We start from the raw sequence: 24,997 nt of genomic DNA, 5'->3' as shown, positions 1-24,997 counted from the left end.
TTTAGAAGGCCACACAAGGAAAAAAAATTTTAATAGTCCGTGCGACAGCGCGGTACCACATTAACTTAAAATGTGGTTCCTTTTAGTTCTTATGTTTCGTAAAAGCCAAATAAACAATTATTGAATGCAATTACCAAATATATTTTTATTAAGGAAAATTAACAAATGGCAAGCTATTTTGAACACAATATGTAAATTTCAATAATGAATAAATGAATGAACGGCAAGCAATCAAACATAATACAAAATAAAGCACAAACAACAAAAAACACAGATTCAAGGAAAACGTTACCTATCATGAAATTAGACTTTAATCACTTTCAAAACCATAAAAATCCTTTTCACTATCATCATCATCGAAAATGAGAATATCGTCATCACTACTGTTTCCGTTATCGCTAGTATCACTTCCTTCGAATAATGCATTGTCTTCTGTTCCATCAAGAGCATTACTGATTCCGCACTTCTTAAAGGACTTAACAATTACTTCAGCCTTTACGTCCTCCCAAGATCTGTTTACCCATTCACACACTTGTGAAATAGAGGGGCGCTTCATTCTACCTGAAGGTGTGAGGGCGTGATGTGGCTCTCCTATCCACTTGTTCCATCGTTCTTGCACTTTTTTCTTAAATGGCTTATTTACCGATACATCTAAAGGCTGCAATTGGCTAGTCAGTCCAACAGGAATGACAGCTATATGGGTTTTTAATTCTCTCGTTTTATTCTTTACGGTTTCAGTTCTATGGGCACTAAACTGATCCAAAACCAAAAGAGACGGTTTTCTTAAGAGTCCACCTGGTCGCCTGGCCCATACGTTCTGTAACCACAGTTTCATGCCAGCTTCGTCCATCCAGCCTTTCGGACGAGTTTTTCTTCTGAATATGAAAAACGGCGGTAGTTTTGTGCCATCAGCACAACATGTTAGAACTACCATATATCGGGTTTTTTCCTGACCTGTGGTTTTTACGGTTATTGATTTAGACCCTTTAATACTCAGTCTTGTTGGATGGTACATCAAATGTGAGTGGAATTTCATCCATATTTCCTATTTGACCGAGCTCAAAAGAAGTTTTCTTGGTGCATTTATAACAAACCTATGAAATGCTAGTATTTTTCTTCATAATCTGCTGGCATTTTTTGTGCCATAGTTGTTTTTGTGCACATTGATAAGCCTTGCCTTTTCATGAACCTGTAGCACCAGCCCTCAGACCCTGAAAAGTTCTGATTCCCATGTTTTTCTGCAAATCCTTTGGCCTCATTGATTATCATTTTGGTTTAAACATTTATCCCAGATTTCCTCTTATCTATCACCCACATTTTTACGGCATTTTCAAGTTCAGGCCAAGATGGAGCTGGGCATTGAAGGTTATGTTTTTGTTTTTTAGCAGTCTTCAGTTGATCTTCCTGCATTTGTCAAGTACGTATCATTTTTTCGGTAGGTGGTGGACCGAAATGCCTTGCTGCTGCTCTGTTTCCATGCACTTCGGCATAGTTCAACAGTCCTAGTTTATACTGAATTGTAGAGCTTAATCTCTTGTTTCCTGTAGTCATATTTTCCAGTGTATTTTTTTTAAACAAATAGTTTCAAGCACCGATGCCGACACGTTTATACAGAGTAGCACAGACACAGAGAGGACATAGAGAAGTGTAAGAGATTGTTAAAAGAGCTATTATGTAACTCAAACAAATCTGTAAATATTTGTAAATATATTTGGCTTCATAAAGTACAATTAGAATAAAATAAGCATGTTTATTTAGTGCAACATGGCATCAAACAAACCACCGATGCTGAGTCAAGAAATTAAGCTTTTACAAGGTATTTCTGGTGACATCCGGCCAATGAGGTGAGTGATACAATTTCTAGTTGCATACTATTTATTTTTGCAAATTAAAATGAGTCTCGAAGAAACAGTTGAACAACATATAAAAATTAGATGGTTCGAACCAGCATCACAAAACTAATTAAGAAAATTTAAGATGAATTATAAAATGAAAATCCAAATGTAGAATTGTTGCAAGAATCACTTTCAGTGTTAATCGAGAGAGAAACTAGTTTATTAAAATATGATGAAGTTATTAATGCTCAAAGCACTCTGCAAGAATTAGAAACAGAAGTAGAACATTCTTTCGAATAAGCGGTTGGAAAAACTGAAACAACACCACAAGTTTCTGAAATCGAAACTAATTATAATACTAAATCACTTTGTATTACTTTAGAAACCTTTAATGGTGATTTATGTAAATTTACTGAATTTTGGGCTCAGTATAAAGGTGCCATTCACGAAAACAATACAATTCAAAATGTTGGAAAATTTAACAATTTAAGATCTTTACGCACCGGTTCAGCTGCAAAAACTACAAGCAGATTACCATTAACAGGTGGAAAATATAAAAAAGCCATCAAAATTTTAACTGACATATTAAAAAAAAAAAAAAGAAAGAAAGAAAGAAAGAAAGAAACATTAGTTAGCATACATATGAATGTTCTCTTATCTTTGGAGCCTTTTTGTCGTTCAGGTGATGTATCCAGTTTAGAAAATTATATTATGAAATAACGGTTCAAACTAGAAGTTTAGAAACCATAGATATTAATTCTTATGGAAATCTACTACTTCCTTTTTTATATAAGTGCAAATCCCAGGATTTAGTGTTACAGTTTAGTAGAGAACAAAATTCCGGCAAAGAGTCAATGGTGTCAGTTTTATTGTCGTTTCTATAGAAAGAAGTAGAAGCATGCGAAAAGTCCTTAACTCTGGGTCTTAACCAACAAACTCAAGTTCGAACGGTATTTAATTGCAGCAGTTTTGAAAGAGGAAAGCTATCATCAAATGGCTGCTCAGAAAATGTCCCAAACTTAAATCCGAATATTTTGGATATCATTCTTGCTTTTCAAAAATTCAAAATTGGATTCTGCGGTGACATAAAAAAGGTATTTTTGATGATTGGGATAGCAAAGGAAGAGAGACAATATTTAAAATTTTAATGTTATCCTGATAATAACAATGAGAACTTTAAAATTATGCAAATGAACAAAATATTATTTGGATGTAATTGTTCACTGTTTTTATTGAATGGGACGATCAAATATCATTTAAAGAAATAATCAGAAAAAAACTAAAACTGTGTCAAGATGTTAAATAGCTCATTGTATGCAGATGATTTGTGTTATGGAGGGGAAAGTGTAGAATCAGCTTTCAGTCTTTTATCAGAAGCGGTATCTATTTTGGGACACGCAAATTTTAATTTGAAAAAAGTAAATGCTATTTCTAAAGAGCTGCCTGATATCAGAATATGTGAAGAAAGTAGGCTTGAAAGAGATAGTAAATTGAAAGTGTTAGCCCTGCTGTGGAACTTGGAAGAGGATGTTTTGAGCGTTGGCATTACATCCCAAGTAGCCAAGTAGCACACGACATTCCAAACTGGTCCGAGAGGTTGCAAAGTGGTTGTGGTAACTTCTACGACGTCTTTACAACGTTGCGAAGATGCAAAATATTTGGCTTTGCATCTTGGCAATTTGTCGACGTCTCTGAAATGTCGTGATATGACCGCTTTTAGACATGGTCATTTTAGCATTTTTTTAGTTAATCAGCATTACTTTTAGAATGAAAAGAGACTAAATCTACCCTTTCAAGTTTGTTTCATTACTTTATTTCATCTAAATATATTAATCTAAGGTAGATTCATCTAATGAAATGTAAATTTAATATAAATACTTTTCATTTATTAAATTTAATTAGTACTAAAAATACGTGCTAAATAATTGTTTACAATTTTGTTAAAATAATTCATATTTAAAATATTTTTTATAAATATTATAGCAAAATATTTAAAAATGAAACTAATCTATAACGTAAGTTATTAAGTTATGCATCTTTTATACTTTAAAAAATCATATTTCCAAAATCAATGCAAATCACATGTTAGCAATTACTTCACTACTGAAATATGACTTTATTTATTATTTTTGAAGTAAGGACGAATTCACGGCTGTCCAATATATATGACGGAAAACTCATTGACAGTCAGGAGAAGCAGACCTGTACATTATTTACTGGATGCTTAATATAAACGAACATCTGGAGATTTGCGAGCTTTGGCTAACTGCCAAATTCAAACAAGGAACTGCGCAATTAATTCAAATTCTAGCAGTTCTTTCAAGTAATTTGGTAAAGATGACATCTGTAAGGCGTTTGAAAAGACTGACTGCATGTTTGAAATTGAATCAAGTAACGACTGATATAAATAATATTGCTTATATTAAAAGTAAATGTAATGCACTGTCAATCAATGAACACATTGTGAATCTTCTCATTGTTCTGTATCTACTTACTTCAACTGCCTTCAGCCTCTGAATTGAAAATAAATCATCATAGAAATACCGAATTGTGCTTATTTTGTTTCTGAATATCTGCTCTACAAAAAGACACCAAAAGTTTGGATAAATCCTTTAGAAAATATCAAATGCTAATCGTGAATATAGCGTTCGTGAAATAGTGCTCTGTTATGGTGTTTTATGTGTTTCCATAGTTGGTGTTCTCCAATCTTCATTGTTTCCAGCAGTGCAATATTTGGATACAGGGATTAGCGATTCGGTTATAATGTCCTAAGTGCTATATAGTATATCATTCATCTTAAACGATTATTATGTTGGTGCTCAGAATTAATTCATGTAAAACCAAAAATAGCATACAATGGTAAGGCATTTTCTGGTTTTGCTGAAAATGCAATCAATACAGTAGCAACAACAATTCAAGCTGTAATGGTATGTTCATTATTTTCAAAATACAAAGAAATTATTAGACTGGTACCTGTACTTAATATGACTGCTGAAGATGCATTAGATATAAGTATAATATAAGCAATTAATTATTAAAATTAATAACAATGCACATTCTATAGTATATTGTCTTTTGTACAGTATGCAGAAAAGGTTAATGATTTTAAACAGTGTATGAAATGTATGATCGAAAAACTAGTGTTATAGAAACATGAGCATTTCTATGAAATACTGTAATTTATAATTACAGTAGACTCCCGATTATCCACGCCTGCTGAACAAAGTTTTTATTTATTTATTTATTTATTTCCAAGCGTAAGCAAAGAAAATAAAAATGTTCACAAAATTCAGCGAAACGTTAAATTTTCTAACATCGTGCTTATTTATAGCAAAAATATCCCAGGCCTTCTCGGAACCTTCCCCTCTGATAAGTAAGTGATTTCTAACTCACCCTTGCAGTGCCCACTCCACCGCCCTCTCTCGTCTTAATCTTACTGAGTCGTCCACTTTCTCCCACTCGCCATTGTTAGTTTAAGCCCGACAGTGTTTGCGAATCGGTCGGAATTAATTTCTTATCTTTTATTGTGTTCAGTGCTTGTGGTTTTTGATTTTGTGTTTTACGTTGCTATTTAAAATGTCAGGAAAACGAAAGAAGGTTCTGTTGACGATCGTGCAAAAACTAGAATTAATTTCCAAAGTAGCAAATGGCGCTACAAGGCAGCAGAGGGAATTGGATTACGGAATCGCAGAAACAACAGTGCATGACATTCTAAAGCAAAAAGACAAACTGGTGAACTTTGCATCAATGTTCGACAGTGCTTCCGCAATGAAAACGCGAAAAACTATGAAACCTTTGATGAGCTAGACAAGGCATTGACAGAGTAGTTAGCTCAAGTTCAAAAAGAGGGTACTCTTGTAAATGGTCCTATCATTGTGGCGAAGGCAAAAACCTTTTTTGAAATGTTAGGTCTGAAAGGAAATTTTGACGCGTTTTCTGGCTGGTTGACTCGTTTTAAGCAGCGACATGGAATTCGAGAAATTGGACTTCATGGAGAGAAACTTAATGGTGACCCAACAAGCAGCCGACGATTTCCACCATGAATTTGAAGAATTTGTTTTAAAAGAAGAGCTATCTTTTGAACAAATTTACAATGCCGACAAAACGGGACTTTTGTGGAAATGCTACCGGTGGACATAAACTTAGACTTGTTGTCATTGGAAAGTAAAAAAAAACGAGATCTTTCAAAGACACAAGGATAGAAAATTTGTCCGTTGATTACTTTAACCGAAAAAAAAGGATGGATGAACCGAATCATTTTTCAAGAACGGTTCGAAAAAATCTTTGTTCTTCAAATGCATAAATATCTTAAATCGAAAAACCTGCCTGAAAAAGCTGTGCTATTGATTGACAATGCACCTTCTCACTCAGCAACAAGCATGCTAAAGTCTTCTGATGGACAAATTTTTGCAAAGTTTCTCCCCCCCCCCAAACATTACTGCGCTAATCCAACCCATGAACCAAGGAGTCATTGCAACAATGAAGAGAACATACCGAACCAAGCTGCTAATGACCAAAATTGAAGAAGGCTATGACCTGAAAGAGTTTTGGAACCACTAAACAATCTCGGACAGCATCTTCGATATTGCATCTGCATGGGACTCAGTGAAACAGTCAACCCTCATAAAATCATGGAGAAACTCATGCCTAATGTTGAAGCCAACAACAACCTAACCCCTTTGAGCTGTGAAGAAGAGAATGAAGATGTAGACACGCCCAAGGCAACTCTTGCCGATATGGTAAAAACAGTTTCGGGTGGTGAGAACATCGATGTTGAAAACATTAACGAGTGGTTGGAGTATATCAACGAACCTGGCTTCGAACGCTTGACAGATGACAAAATTGTAAAGAAAGCAAGGGGAGAAACCGAGAATGAAGGACAGCGAAGTGAAGGCGAAGAAGAGCCCACTGTGCAGATGCGGAAGACTCACGAAGCGGCTTTGCAACAAGACGACGGATTGCTGAGCTACTTGGAAGAACAAGACGACGCGGAATTGGCCGAGAAACTTATGCTACAGAAAACGCAATCTCGGATCAAGAGAAAATGCTTCCAAAGCAAGAAGCAAACACAAATGACTGATTTCTTCAAAAAGGTGTAGTTTTACAGTTATGCTTTTGTAATTATATAATACATTACAGTATTAAAACAGTACATATGTATTACTTTTTCTGTGTATCCTTGACGCCTCTTGTAAGTACAAAGCACTTTTCTGTTTTCATTAACAAAATGCATTTTAGGTTAGTTTTGAGTGATATACTAAAATATTAAGCGTTATTTAAACATTTCCTGCTGCTTATTTTACAATTTATTGTACATAAAAATATTTTTCAAAGTTGGAATGACTGTTTTCTCTTTTGCTATACCCGTTTTTAGCTTTTTTCGGATTATCCGAGATTTTTGTTATTGGCGGTGGCCGTGCCACCCAATTCCGCGGATAATTGGGAGTGGACTGTATGTGATATTTAATTGTGTAATATTAAAAAACACTAAATATTTTTTATTGATTGCAAATTGCAGTTTTATTACTTTTCGTTTTGTATCTATTCTTCCAAACACTGTGTAATTCGCGTTTTTTTAAATATTGCCGTCATGTATGTTTATTAGATTATCTTAATAAATGAATGTTGGAAATTAGGTTTTATTCTTTATTAAATTTAAGTATATTCTATTTTCTTCACTTACATTTTATGTGCTTGTGATAACAAAGAAATTCATAATAAAAAGACAAAAAGTTTCATTGTGTGCTATTTAACATAGAGCTTACTTTAACATACTTAACTTACTATCGTATACTATATTATTTAAATTTTTTCTGTACAGTAACAAAAGGAAAGTTATTGATTATAAAAAGTGCATGAAATAATTATTGTTATCTACCACTATTCTAAAATGTACAAACTAAGAATAAGTAAATACATTAACATATGATCGAAAGAAATGGTAAGAAACATCAGCATTACTAGTAAATACTGCAATCCATAATTACTGCACTTTTAAATGCTTACTATTTAAAACACATAAATATTTTTTTATTAATTGGAAATTTTAGTTCCGTTACCTTCCTTCTGCTATTTATATTTTCAAACACTACTAGTTCATGTTTTTTTTTTTTTTTTTTTTTTTTTTTTTTTTTTTTTTTTTTTTTTAATAGTGCTGTCATGTATGTTGTTTGTTAGGTTATTATTTCATATTAGATATGAATATGGGAAGTTACTAGATTTAGGTATATTTTTGTATAACATATTTTTATCACATTTATTAACTACTTTATACTGTCTTTCATTTGCATATCTTGGAGATATAGAAGTTAATGTTTATATTTTTTACTGTGAAATGCAAATAAATTTATACTTGAATTCAGATAAAATACTGATTATGTTACCTTAAGAATCGCTTCCTAATTTATCACGACAGGGGCAATTTTCAATGTCTCTTGAAATTAAACAGAAATAAATGTGATAATGATATTATCAGAAATGCTCTTTTTTTTTTTACCCACATACATATCTTTACTTTTATTTATGTGTAATTGAGTTTTATTTACTTAAAACCTACTATTAATGTTATATATTTATAATAACCACTTTACCACTTTCATAATTACTCTCACTCACAGGGAAAAAATTATGAAATCTTAAATAATCATAACTTAGAATTTAAGTTATTTAAAAAATTACTTTAAAGTACTGAAAATAATTAAGGCTATTATTAATTATGCATATTTAGACTAAAGAGAAAAAATTGTATTATCTTCTGGTTTTCAAGAAATGATAAAATATTTAAACTTTAGATAAATACAAGGAATACAAAATTTTAAAAACGAAGAAAAATATATTAATTATTAAGCTTATTTTTCTGCATAATTCAATATGTAACACAAGGAAATAATAACAACATTTTCACAATTGTTGCAAAAAGGTGGAATTTTGCGAACATTTATGCATCTTTAAGACATTTAGGCATCTTTAAGCAGAATAATTAGATTACAAAAAGCATCCTATTATACTGCCAAAGTCTAAGTTTATGGAACTAATGATATTTATGGAACTAATGATGCTTTCACAACTAATGATATTTATGGAAACTAATGATATTTATGGAACTGATGATGCTTTCACAACTAATGATGCTTTTTATGGAACTAATGATGCTTTCACAACCAAAACATCACCTGCGAAAGACGCAATAATGACGTCTATGCAACAAAAACCTTATCTGCAAAGACGTAATAAAGACGTCTTTGCAATGGTTGCAAAACAGTGGATGCTCGCAGACATCTGGGTGTCTTAAAGACGGCATATTGCAACGTTTTTGCAACGACATTCGCGGCGAGTTTGCGACGACGTTACGAATTTGCTGTGCTACTTGGGATCTTTGTCGCGTAGTTTATAATCACCGAGAAATAGTAAATGATCGATGTTAAGTACAGCAGCTAAGGTGTTTGATCCAGTCGGATTTATTTCTCCATTTGTGGTGCGAATTAAGAGACTTAGGGAAAAAGGGAGAGAGGTTTCGAGTGGGATTCAGAGTTGCCAGTAGAGTTACAGTACAAAAGGTGCATAAAGTGGTGCATTGAAGTTAAGGAATTAAACTAGTTGAAAATAGAGAGGTACTATTTTGCAGAAATTCTAAAGAAAGATGGCATATTTTAGGTATAAGAATGAGAGAGGAGAGGTATGTACATCGTTTATAATCGTTTATAACGTTTAGGGAAATATTTATTGAAAGTGTTTCAGAATTTAGTATGTAAGCTAGTTTTGTGGACAGACTAAGAAATTTGCTTGCAGTGGAGAAACAGGTCAGTGTGTAAGTGGAAGCAGTTTGTGTCCAACAGAGTTTCAGAAATACAGAACTGTACTTCACCTGATAAGAGGAAATATTGTCCACGGTCGGAAAACCCTGCAGATAAATTAACTCGTGGTGAAACAGTATATACATCAGTGAAGGATAATAATTGGTGGCAAGTACAAACTGATATTTAAAATTTGGAACATTTGAGCACTTATGTTCATGTGACTGTTCCAGTAGGAGACACTGTGTTAAATATTTTTAAGTTCAGCAGTCTGAGAAAATTGTTGAGAGTCACAGCCTGGGTAAAGCGGTTTGTCACCAAGCTAAGAAAACATACCTGTGAAGAAGGTCCTTTTACTGCATCCAAGAAGCTGAGGAATGCTGGATAAAACAAGTACAGAGAGAGAATTATTTTTTGATATTCAACAACTAGAGAATATCAAAAAAATAATTCTCTCTCTGTACTTGTTTAGAATAATCTAATAAGACCTGATTCGAAGCTTTACAGTTTAGCACCATATCTAAACAGCAGAGATATTTTGCATGGCAGAGGTCATTTGGAACAAGCAGAATAATTAGATTACAAAAAGCATCCTATTATACTGCCAAAGTCTAAGTTTATGGAACTAATGATATTTAGTGAACACATAAAAATATTCCATTCAGGAGTTATTGCAACATTGTCCAAAGTCAGGAATAAATTTTGGATACCTAAAGGAAGACAAGTAGTAAAGAAAATTATTAACGCCTACCTGGTGTGTAAAAAGTTCGCATGAAGCCCAATAAACGCTAGTCTGTCAGTTACCAAGAGATTGTGAAGTCAAAAATAATCCTTTCATGGTGGTAGGTATTGACTTAACTGGAGCTGTTATTGTTAGAGAAAAAGCAGAAATCCACAAAAAGGTATACACAGCCTTATTTACAAGTGCCGTCACTCGTATTGTACACATTGAAGGTGTTTTCAGATATGTCAGCAAAAGGACATTCTTTTCAGAAATGTCATTCAGCAAAAGTTTTCATTTTTTCATTAAGACATTTTATAGCTATAAAAAGGGAGCTACAAGGTGAGTGGTTTATTGCGATTTCCACAGCACATGTGAAATAATTAAGGGATTTAAAAGAGTCAACGTAGATGCTACTGTATGAGAGCTCCTAACATCTGAAGGAATTACATGAACATTCATCCCCGAACGTTCCTCATGGTGTTGAGGTTTCTGGGAGCGTTTGATGAGAAGCATCAAAGAACTTCTGAAGAAAATCTTAGGTAGAACATAACTGATTATTGAAGAGCTTTCTACAATATTAACTGAACTCGAATGTGTGTTAAACAATATGCCCTAAACATATGAGAGCAACAAGCTGGGTGAACCCCGCCCTCTCATACCTTCATGGTTTTTGCTGCCATGACATGACACATTTAACTATCCTGAGCATTTTTTAGAAGTTTTCGACAAGGTGTCAGACAAAGACTTTAAAAAGATGGAGGCTTTACCAATCTAAGCTCTTAAAATTAACATGGATCAAGTAAAATGAGCAATATTTGCTACACTCATAACTTTGCTAATCCTTCAACATAGAAACGCCCATAACTTTGCTAATCCTTCAACTCAGCATAACCTTAAAACCGGAGACGTTGTGTTGGTAGAAGGACCAAAATAATCTAAGCTACTCTGGAATATGGGCAGGGCTGTGGAGTCGCGCAGATTTTGGGGTAAAAGAAGTCAGAGCTCTGGAGTCGCTAAAAACAGGTCGACTCCTCCAGTTTTCGTTGGATAGTTTCGATTTGAAATGAAATTAAAATGAATTGAAAAAAAAATTAATGACAAGCTGAGTTATTATTTTTATTTATGGACTATTTTATTGACCTGTTAAGAAATAAATATAAGAGAGAAGGATGGACGTGATATTTGCCATTAATGATTAAATTGATTCATTTAGTTACAAATCTCACTGATAAATTTAGGTAAGCAGCAATAGCAGCAAGAACTCCTAAAATTGATGCCATTCTTAGGAAGTCAGCAGAAAAAGGAGCAATTATTGATCAAGCAACGCGACACAGAAGTACATATTTGATGATAAAGAGGTTTTTAGAATTAACAACTTTTTTAGATGTAGATAACCCTAATGTTTCACTAAAAGAAAGATTGTGGAATAATCTTGCAGAATTCGAAACTCTTCTTTCTATGCCGCATATAGCCACAAAAAAGCTGCAATCTGAAGAATTGACAGGAGGCGAGAAAGGGATGTTTGTTCTTTCTGAAATGGAGGGTTTATTGCAAAAGGAATCATTTCTTCAATGAAGAAAAGAAAAACTAGTTTGCTAGACAATGAGATCTTGCTGGGTTCAATATATGGAGATCTGAAACACCAAATTTTCTTGGATGACGAACAAATTAAAATGGCAAAGAAAGACATCTATGAACTTTCATTAAGAATGAATTATTCTCAGAGCAATTGGAGAATTTGAATCAGGACAGTCAAACTGCAGACATTGCAATTGAGTCTCTATCATCCTCTTCCACTGATGAATTAGATTTTGAGAAATATTTTTGGATAATATTGAAGAGACTAATGCAAAGCAAATGAAAATAAAAAGAGCCTTTAGATATAAAAATGAAAAAATACAAACAAGATTTCTACACAGCCTTTAAAGAAATAGAGAAATATGATTGCACTTGCAAGACACCTCTTTTAGACCTTATAGAAATCTATCCTGAAAAGTTAAAAGAAGTAGCCCTAACAGTAACAGTTCTTCCTCCTACTCAAGTTAGTGTGGAAAGACTCTTCTCAGCTCTGAAGTTTATCAAATCAGGTCTATGGCCCTATAACAAAGAAAATCTTGCCGAAGCTATACTGTTTCTTAGAAATAACTAATGCCAGTTTTTCCATTTCATAATAAATACTAATTAATATAAATAATTTGCTATGCAATCAATTTTTTTTCTTCTGTAGCATCTATTACTTCTTTTATATTAAAAAACTAAGTTGTAACCCATATGTATATATTTACATACATATATATGAGGGATTCGAGGTCAGAGTCGGAGTGATTAAATTTCCAGGAGTCGGAGTCAGTCATTTTTCCTACCGACTCCATAGCACTGGATATGGAAGCAGTTGAAGAAGTAATTGTGGGACATGATGGACTTATACAAGGGACAATTCAGAAGAGCTTTCCAGCTTTTATATCCTTTTGAAATTTAATTTAGGATGTTTGATGTCATTTTGAGCTTTTTACCTTGTTTATATTGTTGTTTATTATGGTCATTTAATTATAGTGCATTATTTGTGTTTTTTATGTACGTCACTATAAGTTATTCATTTATATATGTCTTACTATTTAGCATTAAACCATATTAGTATTGCTGTGTAAATTTTGTGTACTCTTTAATAAAAGTAAAGGCGGGAAATGCTGTAGAAAAAGCTATAGACGGCGCTGCATTGCCCCGTATATATATAATTAATAAAACATTTCAGAGTGGAGAGAGAATGGATAAGTGTGGTCATGTAGAGGTGTGATAAGACATTGTTAAACAAGCTATCAAGTAACTCAAACAAATCTGTATATATTTGTAAATATATTTTGCTTCATAAAGTAGAATTAGAAGAAAATAAGTGTGTTTTTTTAGTACAACATGACATCAAACAAACCACCGATGCTATGAGTCAATAAGTTAAATTTTTACTATGCTCTCAAAAATAACTTTTTAATAGTCTCAATAATTTCGCACATAGATAATTTACTGCAAATGAATCTAAAATGGTGCTAGCAACTCATGGTAAGGTATAAAAATGTTACACTCCAGTTGAGCTGTCATTATGTCAGCAGTGGCAAATACTCCGCAGGAACAATATCAACACCTTGCTAAATTCATACCCAGAAAAATGTTGGTTGTGATTAAAATTTAAAGTGAGTTAATTCATTTTTATGGGATGCCACTTATATTTCAGCATCAGCTATGGTTGCTGAATCTTGAACTGTTAACTGAGGTATCACTCATATGCACTTACCAAACTATGTAGGAAAAATAAACCTCGAAATTCAAGGGTTTAATTCCATACTTCATTTACTAAATTTCTTTGAATCTTTTTAATAAATATAAGTGTATTCTTAAATTTATGTCACATTAAATGCTAATTTCAGATTTTTCTTTACCTAAAAACTTTTAATATTAAATCAGCTTTTTCCTTTCTTTTTCTAATTTTAATTTAAACGCTTCGAGAGGTCTGACATTAAAAAAAAAAAAAAGTTTAATGTTTCAGGATTTAAGTTCTAATTTGAGAAAATTTCAGATTCATTCTAATTTTAAGATTCTCCCAATGCAAGTTAAAAACTATATCTATATTCGTAGTACTTACTATTCAGCAAAACTTGAGATACATCATCACAACGCTGTAATGCCAATATATGTAGGTTCTTTTAAAAAATAATGCCCTAAGTAGCAATACTCCAAATTAGGTTGATACAGTCAGAATGCAAATTACCTTAGTATCGAAAGAAATTTTATGAGTTATGCGAATGGTAGAATAGATGAGTTTTATGCAAAGGAAAATTCACATCAACGTATGAGCCAAAATTTCTTACAGAAAATATATCTCAGATAAAAATCTGAATCGAGCAGTTAGTGATGGATATTTGTTGAATATCAAGAATGATTTAATACAAAATGAGAGGCCAAAAATATTACAGACAGTAATTTTTTTAACATGGACCAGTTCTGAAAGTGATTTTACAACGACGTAAGAGCTAGGAATTGTCATTTTTATCTCAGAACTCAGAAATAGTTACCACTGTAGTTAGTATGCGAGACAATACCACCCAACCTCTAGGTAGAATGATGATGTCTCCACCTCCTGTCAACTGTGATTAGCAGAAAAAAGGTGCGAGTGACTTTGAAGGAGGTATGATCAGAGGTGCAAGAAGACTTGGTTCCAGTAACTCTGAAACAGCTTATGTTCTAGGCTCTCATGAAACAATATCTTGTCTTTAGACAGTAACATTTGAGCAAAATCTTTTAGACAGTAATGACTACCCCGGGTGGAAAATACTCAGAGAGAAGAGATAACAAATGATGTGATTCAGTGTGATATGACAGGTGTGATTCAGGAGCATCACAAAACATATCTAAAAGCAGACAATAAGAGACTTTGAAATGGAAGGGTTTTAACAGCAGGAAACTATTCCAGCATATCTATGTTAACATTGATAAATACAAGATATCAGTTGCTGTGAACCTAAGATACCAAAATTAGATCTCTGATGACTAGTAAAAAGTTGCTTGGTCTGATGAATCTCATCTGCTCCATCATGCAGCTAAAAATATGGAGCCGGTGAAACAAATTCATCGGCCCCGTAATAACAACTCTTCAAGCCAGTGGCTATGGAAATACTAGGTATAGAATATTTTCTAGAGTAACGTGGGTGCTTTAAAATGCATGGAAACACTTTTCAGCATCGCAGCTTATCTCGATATTGGACCAATCACATAGACTCATTTATGGCTGCAATGCTTCCTGATGCAGATGGTCACTTTCAGCATGACAATGCACCTTCTTACTATACACAGTTGATCTCAAATTGGTCTGAAAAGCATTATTTGAAGTTTAAATACTTTCCATGGCCAGTGCAGTTCTTGACCACCAATCCTATTCACCACTTATAGGACGAAGTGCGAAGATACCTTCAAAGCTTAGAAATGCCATTGTATAGTATGAACCAAAATTACAGCTAAAGCTGTCATTATGTTATTCTCCTCAGGAGCAATATCAACACCTTATTGAGTTCATGTCCAGAAAAATGCTGGCTGTGATCAAGGTGGGCTAATTTGTAATTACAAGATGTCACTCATATTTCAGCTGCACACAGTTTAAAATACTGCACATGTTGTTGTATGTCAGATACAGATATTACTAATATTATTTAAGAATTCACTATGCATCACAGCATATGGAGAAACTGTCAACTAATGATCCTAAAAATTGTCCGGTAAACTAGAAGAAAGATGTCTAATGTAATTAAATAACACAAATGTTGCATATCATTTGTAGAATAAAGAATTCTGCTGTTTGCATGTATGTAATTCTTTCACGTACTTATGTATTATCTCACTGATTGTGAAACTGTCACCAAGCAGCATGATTTAGAGTCAATTCTAGTCAAGTGTAATGTACTTATAACACACTTATAACATATGAGTTTTCATTTGACGTAATCTCAATACGCCATGTTTTGGTTTTATGACAAAAATATAAATTTACAGTTTTGCTGTATTTTCCCAAGCATTTGGGAGAAAAAAGATTGAAATTTGGGATCTGCTTTTACAGAACAGCAAGCACAATTTTGTTTCTTCTAGTATTTATTTCAATTTAGTGGAAGAAACCTATTTCTTTCAGCTAGTTTTTTCTGCTGTTGAAGAAAATTTGTTAACCCTAATACTTATGGAAAACTTAATTGTGTACCATATAAAAACGAAATTAAATATGAATATTAACTGATTAAATATTGATTTGAAATTTCATAAATAGTTCTACAAACATGTACACTACATAAAGATAATTCACATAAAATAAAATTTTAAAAGAAAAACTAATTAAAGTAAAAAGAACAAACGATAAAAGACCTATGTCAAAAACTTTGTGCATTGAGCTGCAAAATTTAGAAAAAAGTTAAAAGAAATTTCCTAGTTCGTACGCCAAAAAGTTGCTTAGATACTATGGTTCCATGAAAATATTAACGTAAGTAAAATATGCAATGAAATGTGTTATAAAGATAAAATAAACAACACAAACACTTGAATATTTTCAAATAAAATTCAATACTAATTGTAAGCAATATGCTAATCAAAGTAAGGCATATTTTAAACATTAGAATTAAAGTGCGACAAAAGATTTAAGCAAAAATATAAAAACTAAGAAGCGGTAAATGGTAGATTAGGCTAATTCGAATCTCATTATGGCTCTTCAGGGCAAATTTTTTTTTAATGATTTTCGAATCAAGCTTACTCCATATCGCATTTCGCCGAAACAGACAATTGAAACTGTATACGAAACACTTTTTATAAATTAATTGAAAAAACTCTGCCAAAATCTTTAGTTTCAATTCTCTGTTTCAATTTCCCGACGCGTCCGCTTGAAGAAACACATTAAAGTGTAATAAAAGTATAGATAATGGAATGGTAATGCCGACGTACAAAATAAAATAAATAGCGATTTGCTATTAGTCAAAATATACAAGATTTTATGGGAGGACCTACTAGCTTATAGAGTTTAAACTTTGCAAAAGTACCAAAAATTAAATTTAAAATAATAACAATAAAAAAGATGAAATTTAAGTAAGGGTGTTGCTAAGACCAAAAATCAACACAAAAATCAACAATATTTTTTAAAAACCAGACCTGGAAAACCGACGTCTTCATAGCAGGAATGATCAAACTTAAAAGGGGGTGCAAGCCTCGAGCAAGCAAGCTGCTAACCAACAAGGCTGTATGATGTAAAAAGGGGGAGAAACGTCATGAGGAAAGAGCCAATGAAAAGTGACTGACAAAAACCTGACTCAGTGTAAGGGGGCAAAGCGTTGAAATACGCAAAAACTGTTCAAGATGGCGTTTCGCTCTATGAGTTTGAAGAAATTTGGGCGCGGGTGAAAGAAAAAATGGCTAATTTAACAAAATGTTATAATATGGCCACAAAACATTTCTGCCCTTTTGTTTCCTTTTCCCATGACATTTCTCCCCATTTTACATCATACAGCCTTGTTGGTTAGCAGTTTGCTTGCTCGAGGCTTGCACCCCCTTTTGAGTTTGATCATTCCTGCTATGAAGACGTTGGCTATCTAGGTCTGGTTTTTAAAAAAAATTTCTTTCTCTTGTGTTGATTTTTAGTCTTAGCAACACCCATACTCAAAATTCATCTTTTTTATTGTTATTATTTTTAATTTAATTTTTGGTACTTTTGCAAAGTTTAAACTCTATAAGCTAGTAGGTCCTCCCATAAAATCTTGTATATTTTGACTAATAGCAAATCGCTATTTATTTTATTTTGTATGTCGGCATTACCATTCCATTATCTATAGTTTTTATTACACCTTAACCCTGCAATGGAGGAGCCGGCGTATGGAGTACGCCAATGCCATCTTTCGGGCTGTAATTTTCAGACAACTCCTTCCTCCCTTCCTCTACCCTCCTACATTCTATGAGTGCAATGCATCTGGTATTTCTGGTTAGTCTGGTTTTCGCTTTCCTTCCGAAAGCAGTTATTGTGAACATGTCGCGTAGGCGAACGCAGTACGCCGCTCCTCCAATTATGTACAGAAAGAATATTGTACCTCCTGAAGATTATTTGCGCGTTTTAGAAGCGATTGATGAAGTCTCGGTTGATGAAGACACCGAAAATTTGGATAACGCAAATGATGTCGATGAATTGGAAGTCATCGAACATTCTGATCATGAAAGTGATTCAGAAATTGAGGGAAATGTTCTAAACATCCTCATTTTCCTTCCTCAAATGACGTTTCCCCAACAAATGACGATTTTCGTGATGATGAAAATGACATGAGTGATATAAATATGAAGGCTTTTTGTAAACAAAATTTACAAAAAGAAGAAAGTTGGAGGAAAGTTTCTGAAAGAAAGAAAGGAAACTTATAAATGGAATAAAGTTCTCCTCAAGAGTAAATTCGCCAGAACGCCTCGAAAACATTTGATGAAAAAAATATTCCCAAGTGCCAAAACTTGTGACGATATAAATGATGAGCTTTCTGATTTCCAAAAAATCATAAATACAAATATGATTGATGTCATCGTACAATATACAAATATTTATCTCAAATGTAACAGGACTGCAGATGATCTCCAAAACATCTCAAAGAGAAGCATGTATGATACATGATTCATTGTCTCCCGAAAAACCAAGAGGCGGACAATGGCAATATTTTTTGCGCTCCTAAACGTAGCAGGCATAAATTCGCAAGTGCTCTTGAACTTCGCCAAACCTGATGCAACCATCAAGTTCAGAATATATTTTTTGAAAATCTAGCTACATCTTTGATGAAACCACATCTTCAGAATCGCCTGAAAATGCCATTTTTCCTGTCGCATTCCAAAGCTATTATTAGAAGGCTGGTAACAACAAGAGAGGACAAGACGGCCGAAAGGGACGAGGAACCACCTGCAAAAAAGATCAAAGGACGCTGCACTGAGTGCAGTAGAATGAAGAATAATTACACTACCATAAAATGTTCTGAGTGTTCTAAGTTTACCTGCAAAATTATCTGGGCAAGACAGTACAACTTTGCAAACCCTGCTGCAGTGAACAGGGACAATCTGAAGAGGATTAAAGTAGCAAAAGGTTTTTAATTTTTTCATTTGTGAAATTTATTACTTACCGAACTTTACTTTACGGAATATTTATAATTTGTAAATTTGATTTATGATCCTATAATTTTCATACTTAAAATAATACAGAATACTCTATAACTCTAAATTACATTTCCAGTGCATTCCATTTTTTTGAATTAATTAAAAATTCTTAATTTCCATCTTTATTGCTTTTTTCTGTTATTCTTTTTCTTATATCATTTTTACTATGACGATTCACCTTATTAATGCCATGTATAAGATTAAATAGTTTCAAACACGAAGTAGAGGCTCGAAAAACGACCTGGCATACTTCATACGCCGCTCCTCTAAAATTGTACCATATACCAGCCCCTCCAACTGAGGGTTAATGTGTTTCTTCAAGCGGACGCATCAAGAAATGGGAATAGAGAATTGAAACTAAAGATTTTTTCAAAAAATTGGCACAGTTTTTTTCAATTAATTTATAAAAAGTGTTTTGTATACAGTTTCAATTGTCTGTTTTGGCGAAACGCTATATGGAGTTAGCTTGATTCGAAAATCATTAAAAATAATTTTCTCTGAAGAGCCATAATGAGATTCGAATTAAGCTAATCTACCATTTACCGCTTCTTAGTTTTTATATTTTTGCTTAAATCATTTGTCGCACTTTAATTCTAATGTTTAAAATATGCCTTACTTTGATTAGCATATTGCTTACAATTAGTATTGAATTTTATTTGAAAATATTCAAGTGTTTGTGTTGTTTATTTTATCTTTATAACACATTTCATTGCACCTTATTTTACTTATGTTAATATTTTCACGGAACCACAGTATCTTTCACACGTTTCACGGAACTTTTTGGCGTACGAACTAGGAAATTTCTTTTAACATTTTATAAGAAAAGTTATGCTAAAAATCACTATGGATAAAGGAATTTACAAAATTTAGTTTTCATTTATTCAATAAATTTCATTTATTGCTAAGCATTTACCTTAGCAAGGGAAAACTATTTTCCTTTAATGTTTATTAAAAACTGGGAGACATCGTACTTTACTAAGAAACTAAGAGACCAGGAGAGTTAGTATGTAACCTACATAACTGGCTAAATGTTACTCGTTTGGCATGGGAGAGGGGCAAGAAGAAAAGAGATCCACTTAAAATACACCCCAAAGTTTGCAGCATAAATTAATACAAGCTCTTCTCTTGTTTTTGCAAAAACATCAAACATTATACAACAGAACACAGCATCAACTGTTCATTATATCCTAATGTAACTATTTTTCTTTAAATAAAAAGAAAGTTGACTTACCAATGATTAAGACAATGGAATAATTTATATACATCTTTCCTCTTTTCAAATCCTGGTTGCTTTGGCAGAACATTGTAATATGCATTATAAAATGAGCGGGGAAATCCTCCAAACATATCTGCTATTGATAGCTCATACTCAGAATGCCCATAAAACACAGCAGGATCAAAAATTACTAAAATAAAACACCACAATTACTGTATTTAAATAACAATAAATAAATTGTCAATACCTGAAAACAAATATCACTCATAAACTTTCATCCATAAAGTTCTGAGACTGATTTAATTCCAGCATGGACAAATATGAAATTCCAGTTTCTGCCTGTCAGCAACTAGATGATTTATAATTTGCCTATGTAATTGTATTTAGTTTGCTCTGCTTGTCTTAGTATGGCAAAACAATAAATAAAAAATAAAATAAAAACAAAAAAGATAGGCAAAAAAAGGAAAGGCAAAAAAGAAAATGAAATCCATGTTCCTTTCCATTAATTCCAGCATGGACAAGTATGAAATTCCAATTTCTGCATGTCAGCAACTAGAAGTTTTATAATTTGCCTATGCTATTGAATTTAGTTTGCTATGCTTGTCTTAGTATAGCAAAACAAAAAAAATAAAATAAAAACAAACAAAAAAAAAAAAAAAAAGGAGGAAAGGCAAAAAAGAAAAACAAATCCATGTTCCTTTCCAATGGGAGTTTGTGCTCTATGAATAATGGTTTGAATACTGAGTTAATATCAAATTCTGGGTCAAGCTATACATATACTGTGCCTTCTATATGAAGTTTACAGTGATAAATTACATGATATAAGTGTTTGAGAAGAGCAGGACATTTATGTTAAAAGATAGCAAGAGACTGAGCCCAGCCCTGAAAGGTTTACAAAACAGAGAGAAAATTTTTTACGTTAAATTAATGGTATGGCTGTGCATATTGACTGATGGTTGGCCTAAATATCTGCAGTTAACTAGCCACCAAATCTCACAGAAGGATTTGGTAAGCTAATGTTCAGTGTCAGGCTAATCCCCATGTATTCACTTAAGATCAGAAGTACACACATGTTATAATATGTTACATGGGGTATAAAATCCTGTGTTCATCAATAACACTGTTCCTGAAGATTTCTAGTTCACTTTTCGGACCAAATATTAAAATGTCAATTGATGGTCACAAGACTGTACATATCAATGAAAATAAGCTGGCAACCATTGAAAATAAAGACAGTGATTTTAATTACCAGCATATAGTTCACCTCGAATTTTTTCCCCAAGGCTAACTACAATCAAGAAATTCACAGGTCCAAACTCAGGTATATGCATAAGGCACTTAAAACATTGTTGTCCTGACCGATTAACATCTCCTCAGAAAATCTGACGTTACTATGCTTTCATACCCTCATGCTTTCCTGATCTCACTTCAATACATTTTTTGCTTCTTATAATAGGAAGGAAACTAAAATGAAGGCTATGTTAGAATGCTAAATCTATTTGAATTTGAAGAACTTATCAGCTATTTCAAACATGCTTAACTGATTACAAAGGTAACTACATCAAAGAAGACAAGAATATTTCTAGTAATTTAATTTTTTGATTCTTTATAAAACCAGTCTCAAAATTTTATGGAAGAAATTCAATAATTTTTTTTTTTATTTTGTTTAAACTGAGTTCTATTGGTTTTAATACTGTGTACTTATTTAAATCACATACCAGGTCCTTCTTCTGTCTCTGATACATTTCCACTCCATAAATCACCATGCAATAGAGCAGGTGTTATGGTAATATCCTTGAAAAAACTAGGAAGCTTTAAACTCAACTCTGACCAAAGTTCTCTAGCTTCACGATCTCCATAATTTGATTCAACTAATCGGATTTGATGATCAAGCCTTTGCTGCCCATAAAACTCCTAAAATGCATTTATAGAATTTGTAATGCTTTTTCCACAGATGAAATATTAGTAAAATATATATGAATGTTTTAATTAGAAATGAATAAAATAGAGCATTTCAAATTACTTGAAATCAAAGGTTAATCAAAAACCCATGCTTGTCAAATTTATTGTTTAATATGAACATTATCTTCTATGAACTTCAAATATTCAGATGGTATACAAATGGGCTATAGTGTGAATTAATTTGGATATTTTGCATTCTAAACACTTTCAGAAAAACAGCATAATATAAGATTGATCTTTAAAAAAAAAAAAAAAAAAAAAAGATTATTAATTAAGGTTTTGTGTTTGTGAATTTTTGCAGAAAGTTTGATTCTCTGAAAATGCACTTTTTCCTAACTTAAATTAATAATCTAACATTCTGTCCTAGAAATCAGTAATTTTTTCCCCTATAGAAATAGTTATAGAAAACATACATGCACTGCAACTGGAGAGAAAACTTCCAGAGAGACACTAATCATATACAAAGCTTGGCACACAGAATAATATATAATTTGTAAATAATTCTGATAACACTATCTATTTTCTATATCAGAATATCAGAAAAATATTCATTCATATTATTTCACAAATGATAATTACATCTTAGCAATTTGTGTACATCATAAAGCCGTCTAGTGCTAATTACACAAGACTAAATGCATTAGGTATTTTATATGCTTTATAACCAAGCCTCATTTTTGCACAGTACTGCTGTATAAAGGGTAGTGTGCAGCTGTAACAAGCCTAGGGCACAAAAAATACTTAGCCTTTTATTCTGAATACACTTACATATAGATTTATTAATATACAGTTATGTGCCACACCCCATTAACTAGCACATTTTGCCTTGCCTCAGTGGACAGTAGTACTACTACTTTAAGTGCTCCACTCACACTCATCATTAGCTGCTATGAATACTTGGGCTTGAGTTCAATGTTAACCTGACAGTTTTGACAGATTAGCTTAAAATTAATCACTGAAGATATTCCAGTATAGTATTAGATCATCAGGAAAGTTCAAAGATTTCTTGATGATAAATAAAGTAGTATTTTTTAAATAAAGTAGTATTTTTTTTTTTTTTTTTTTTAAATAAAAGAAAGAAGCTTAAGGAAAAGAAATGAAAATAAAAAAGAAAGAAATTTTATTGAATCATATAAGCATCATTTTGTTTTAAAAAAATTATTAGGTTTATATACCACTAAGAAAATACCGAGATGCTGTTTGACAATCTTCAAAGAAGTGAATTCCTAGCCATACATCCGAACCATGTTCGATAAATCTTTGTTTGACATTCTTTGAAATGTGAGGACGAGTATTGTCATGATGGAAGACAACAGCTCAACAAATGGCCAGTTCTGAGTGCTTTGTTTCAATTTCTGCTTTCAAAACTACCATTTGGAAACAGTATTTTTCCAAATTTACTGACTTATTTGGTGGTTATTTATAATATAGAATTCCTATGTCATTCTATCTAAAGCATTACTTTTTGCAGATGCAGCTTTCTCCTGAAACAAGGTTCTTGAAAGGAAATAAAGTAGGTTTTTTTTTGGGGGGGAGGGGCTTACCGCATGATCTTTTTCTTCCAGCATTATTGTATAGTATCCACTTCTCCTCACCAGTGAAAAGTTGTTATAAAAAATTTATTTCTTTACTTTCTTTCAGCAAAGAACCATATACCGGAACTCAAGCATGTTATTCTCCATCATAACATGTTACCCATACATCATAACATGTTACACAGTCTTCTTCAAATGATCATATACTGTACATTTTTTTAATATTTAGTCTGTCTGATAACACAGATTTTCAGTGATAACTTCTTTTCATAGGTCTTTGTTTGCAGCAGATAGTCATCCAGAGCAGATATATTCAAAACTCAGCTTAAACTTCGGCGATTCCGGATTATCGATTTTTCTGGATTATAGATCATCAGTTTAAATCTGGTAAGATGGCATGCAGAAATTACAAAATTAAAAATATGAAACCATAATTTATGAAATAAAGAACAATTATGATCTAAAGGGTATCAAAATTTACAAAAAGAAAAAGCGTAATATTTATTTGTTTACTTTATTAAACATTTTTTTCAATGTAAGTTGTTTAAGTTGCTTCGTTTCATGTGATAGTACTTTCTCTTTAATTCTATTAAACAGACATAATTTCTTGTTTAGTTACAAAGTTTCCGCTGTTCATGTCCTATAAATGCTGTGTTGAGAATACCGACTAATTTGTTAATCGAAATTTTTTCGCTTTCAATAACCTCTGGGTCACTTTCTTCACTATCAGAAGCGAATTATAATGATGAGGAACTTGATTTAAATCATATCAAAGACGGAGTACATCGAGATGAAATACTACATTTAGTAAGGAATTATAAGCCAAATAAAATAAAAACATCTGCCCTGAAGATAAGGATAGTGCTGACAGGTCAACTTCCAATTAATTGCGCACCGCGGCGTGAAATTGATAAACAGTTTTTGGATTTCGAAACATACTTTTGCTTTGTAGATCCTTTAAATATTAGTAAATATATATCGGAAATTCTATTTGACATAATCGAAAGTTCAAGCTTACTTTTGTTGGCTTTAGTTTTCCACATGCAAATTTTGATCGGAGGTAAGCTAACGTGGTTGCCGCTGATTGGCCGAGTATGATATATATGTACGCCGGTATCGACGAATATTCTTGTTCTCTTGTGTTATTATGAGTTAGCATAATTCTAGTTTGCTTTCAATCAAATGATTTTAAGTAAAGGCTACAGTGTTAGCTCTTTTACTTTTATTTACGGAATAAAGCA

At 32.6% G+C, this 24,997-nt stretch overlaps 1 protein-coding gene across 1 annotated transcript in view; it reads right to left on the bottom strand.

The window, feature by feature from the left end:
• LOC118205062 (ketosamine-3-kinase-like) overlaps positions 1-24,997 on the bottom strand; it is an 82,559-nt gene that overhangs the window by 12,895 nt on the left and 44,667 nt on the right. The window contains exons 6-7 of the mRNA XM_085817189.1: positions 21,978-22,173; positions 20,275-20,449 (exon numbers count right to left, since the gene is read on the bottom strand). Coding sequence (XP_085673315.1) covers positions 20,275-20,449; positions 21,978-22,173 — 371 coding nt within the window. The remainder of the gene's footprint in view (positions 1-20,274; positions 20,450-21,977; positions 22,174-24,997) is intronic.

Source organism: Stegodyphus dumicola, chromosome 5 (genome assembly GCF_044657685.1).
Source record: "Stegodyphus dumicola isolate Sdum_Otavi_A_Nest chromosome 5, ASM4465768v1".
NCBI lineage: Eukaryota > Metazoa > Arthropoda > Arachnida > Araneae > Eresidae > Stegodyphus > Stegodyphus dumicola.
Note: the sequence above shows the minus strand (reverse complement) of the source record. Positions and strands in the feature narration are given on the sequence as shown.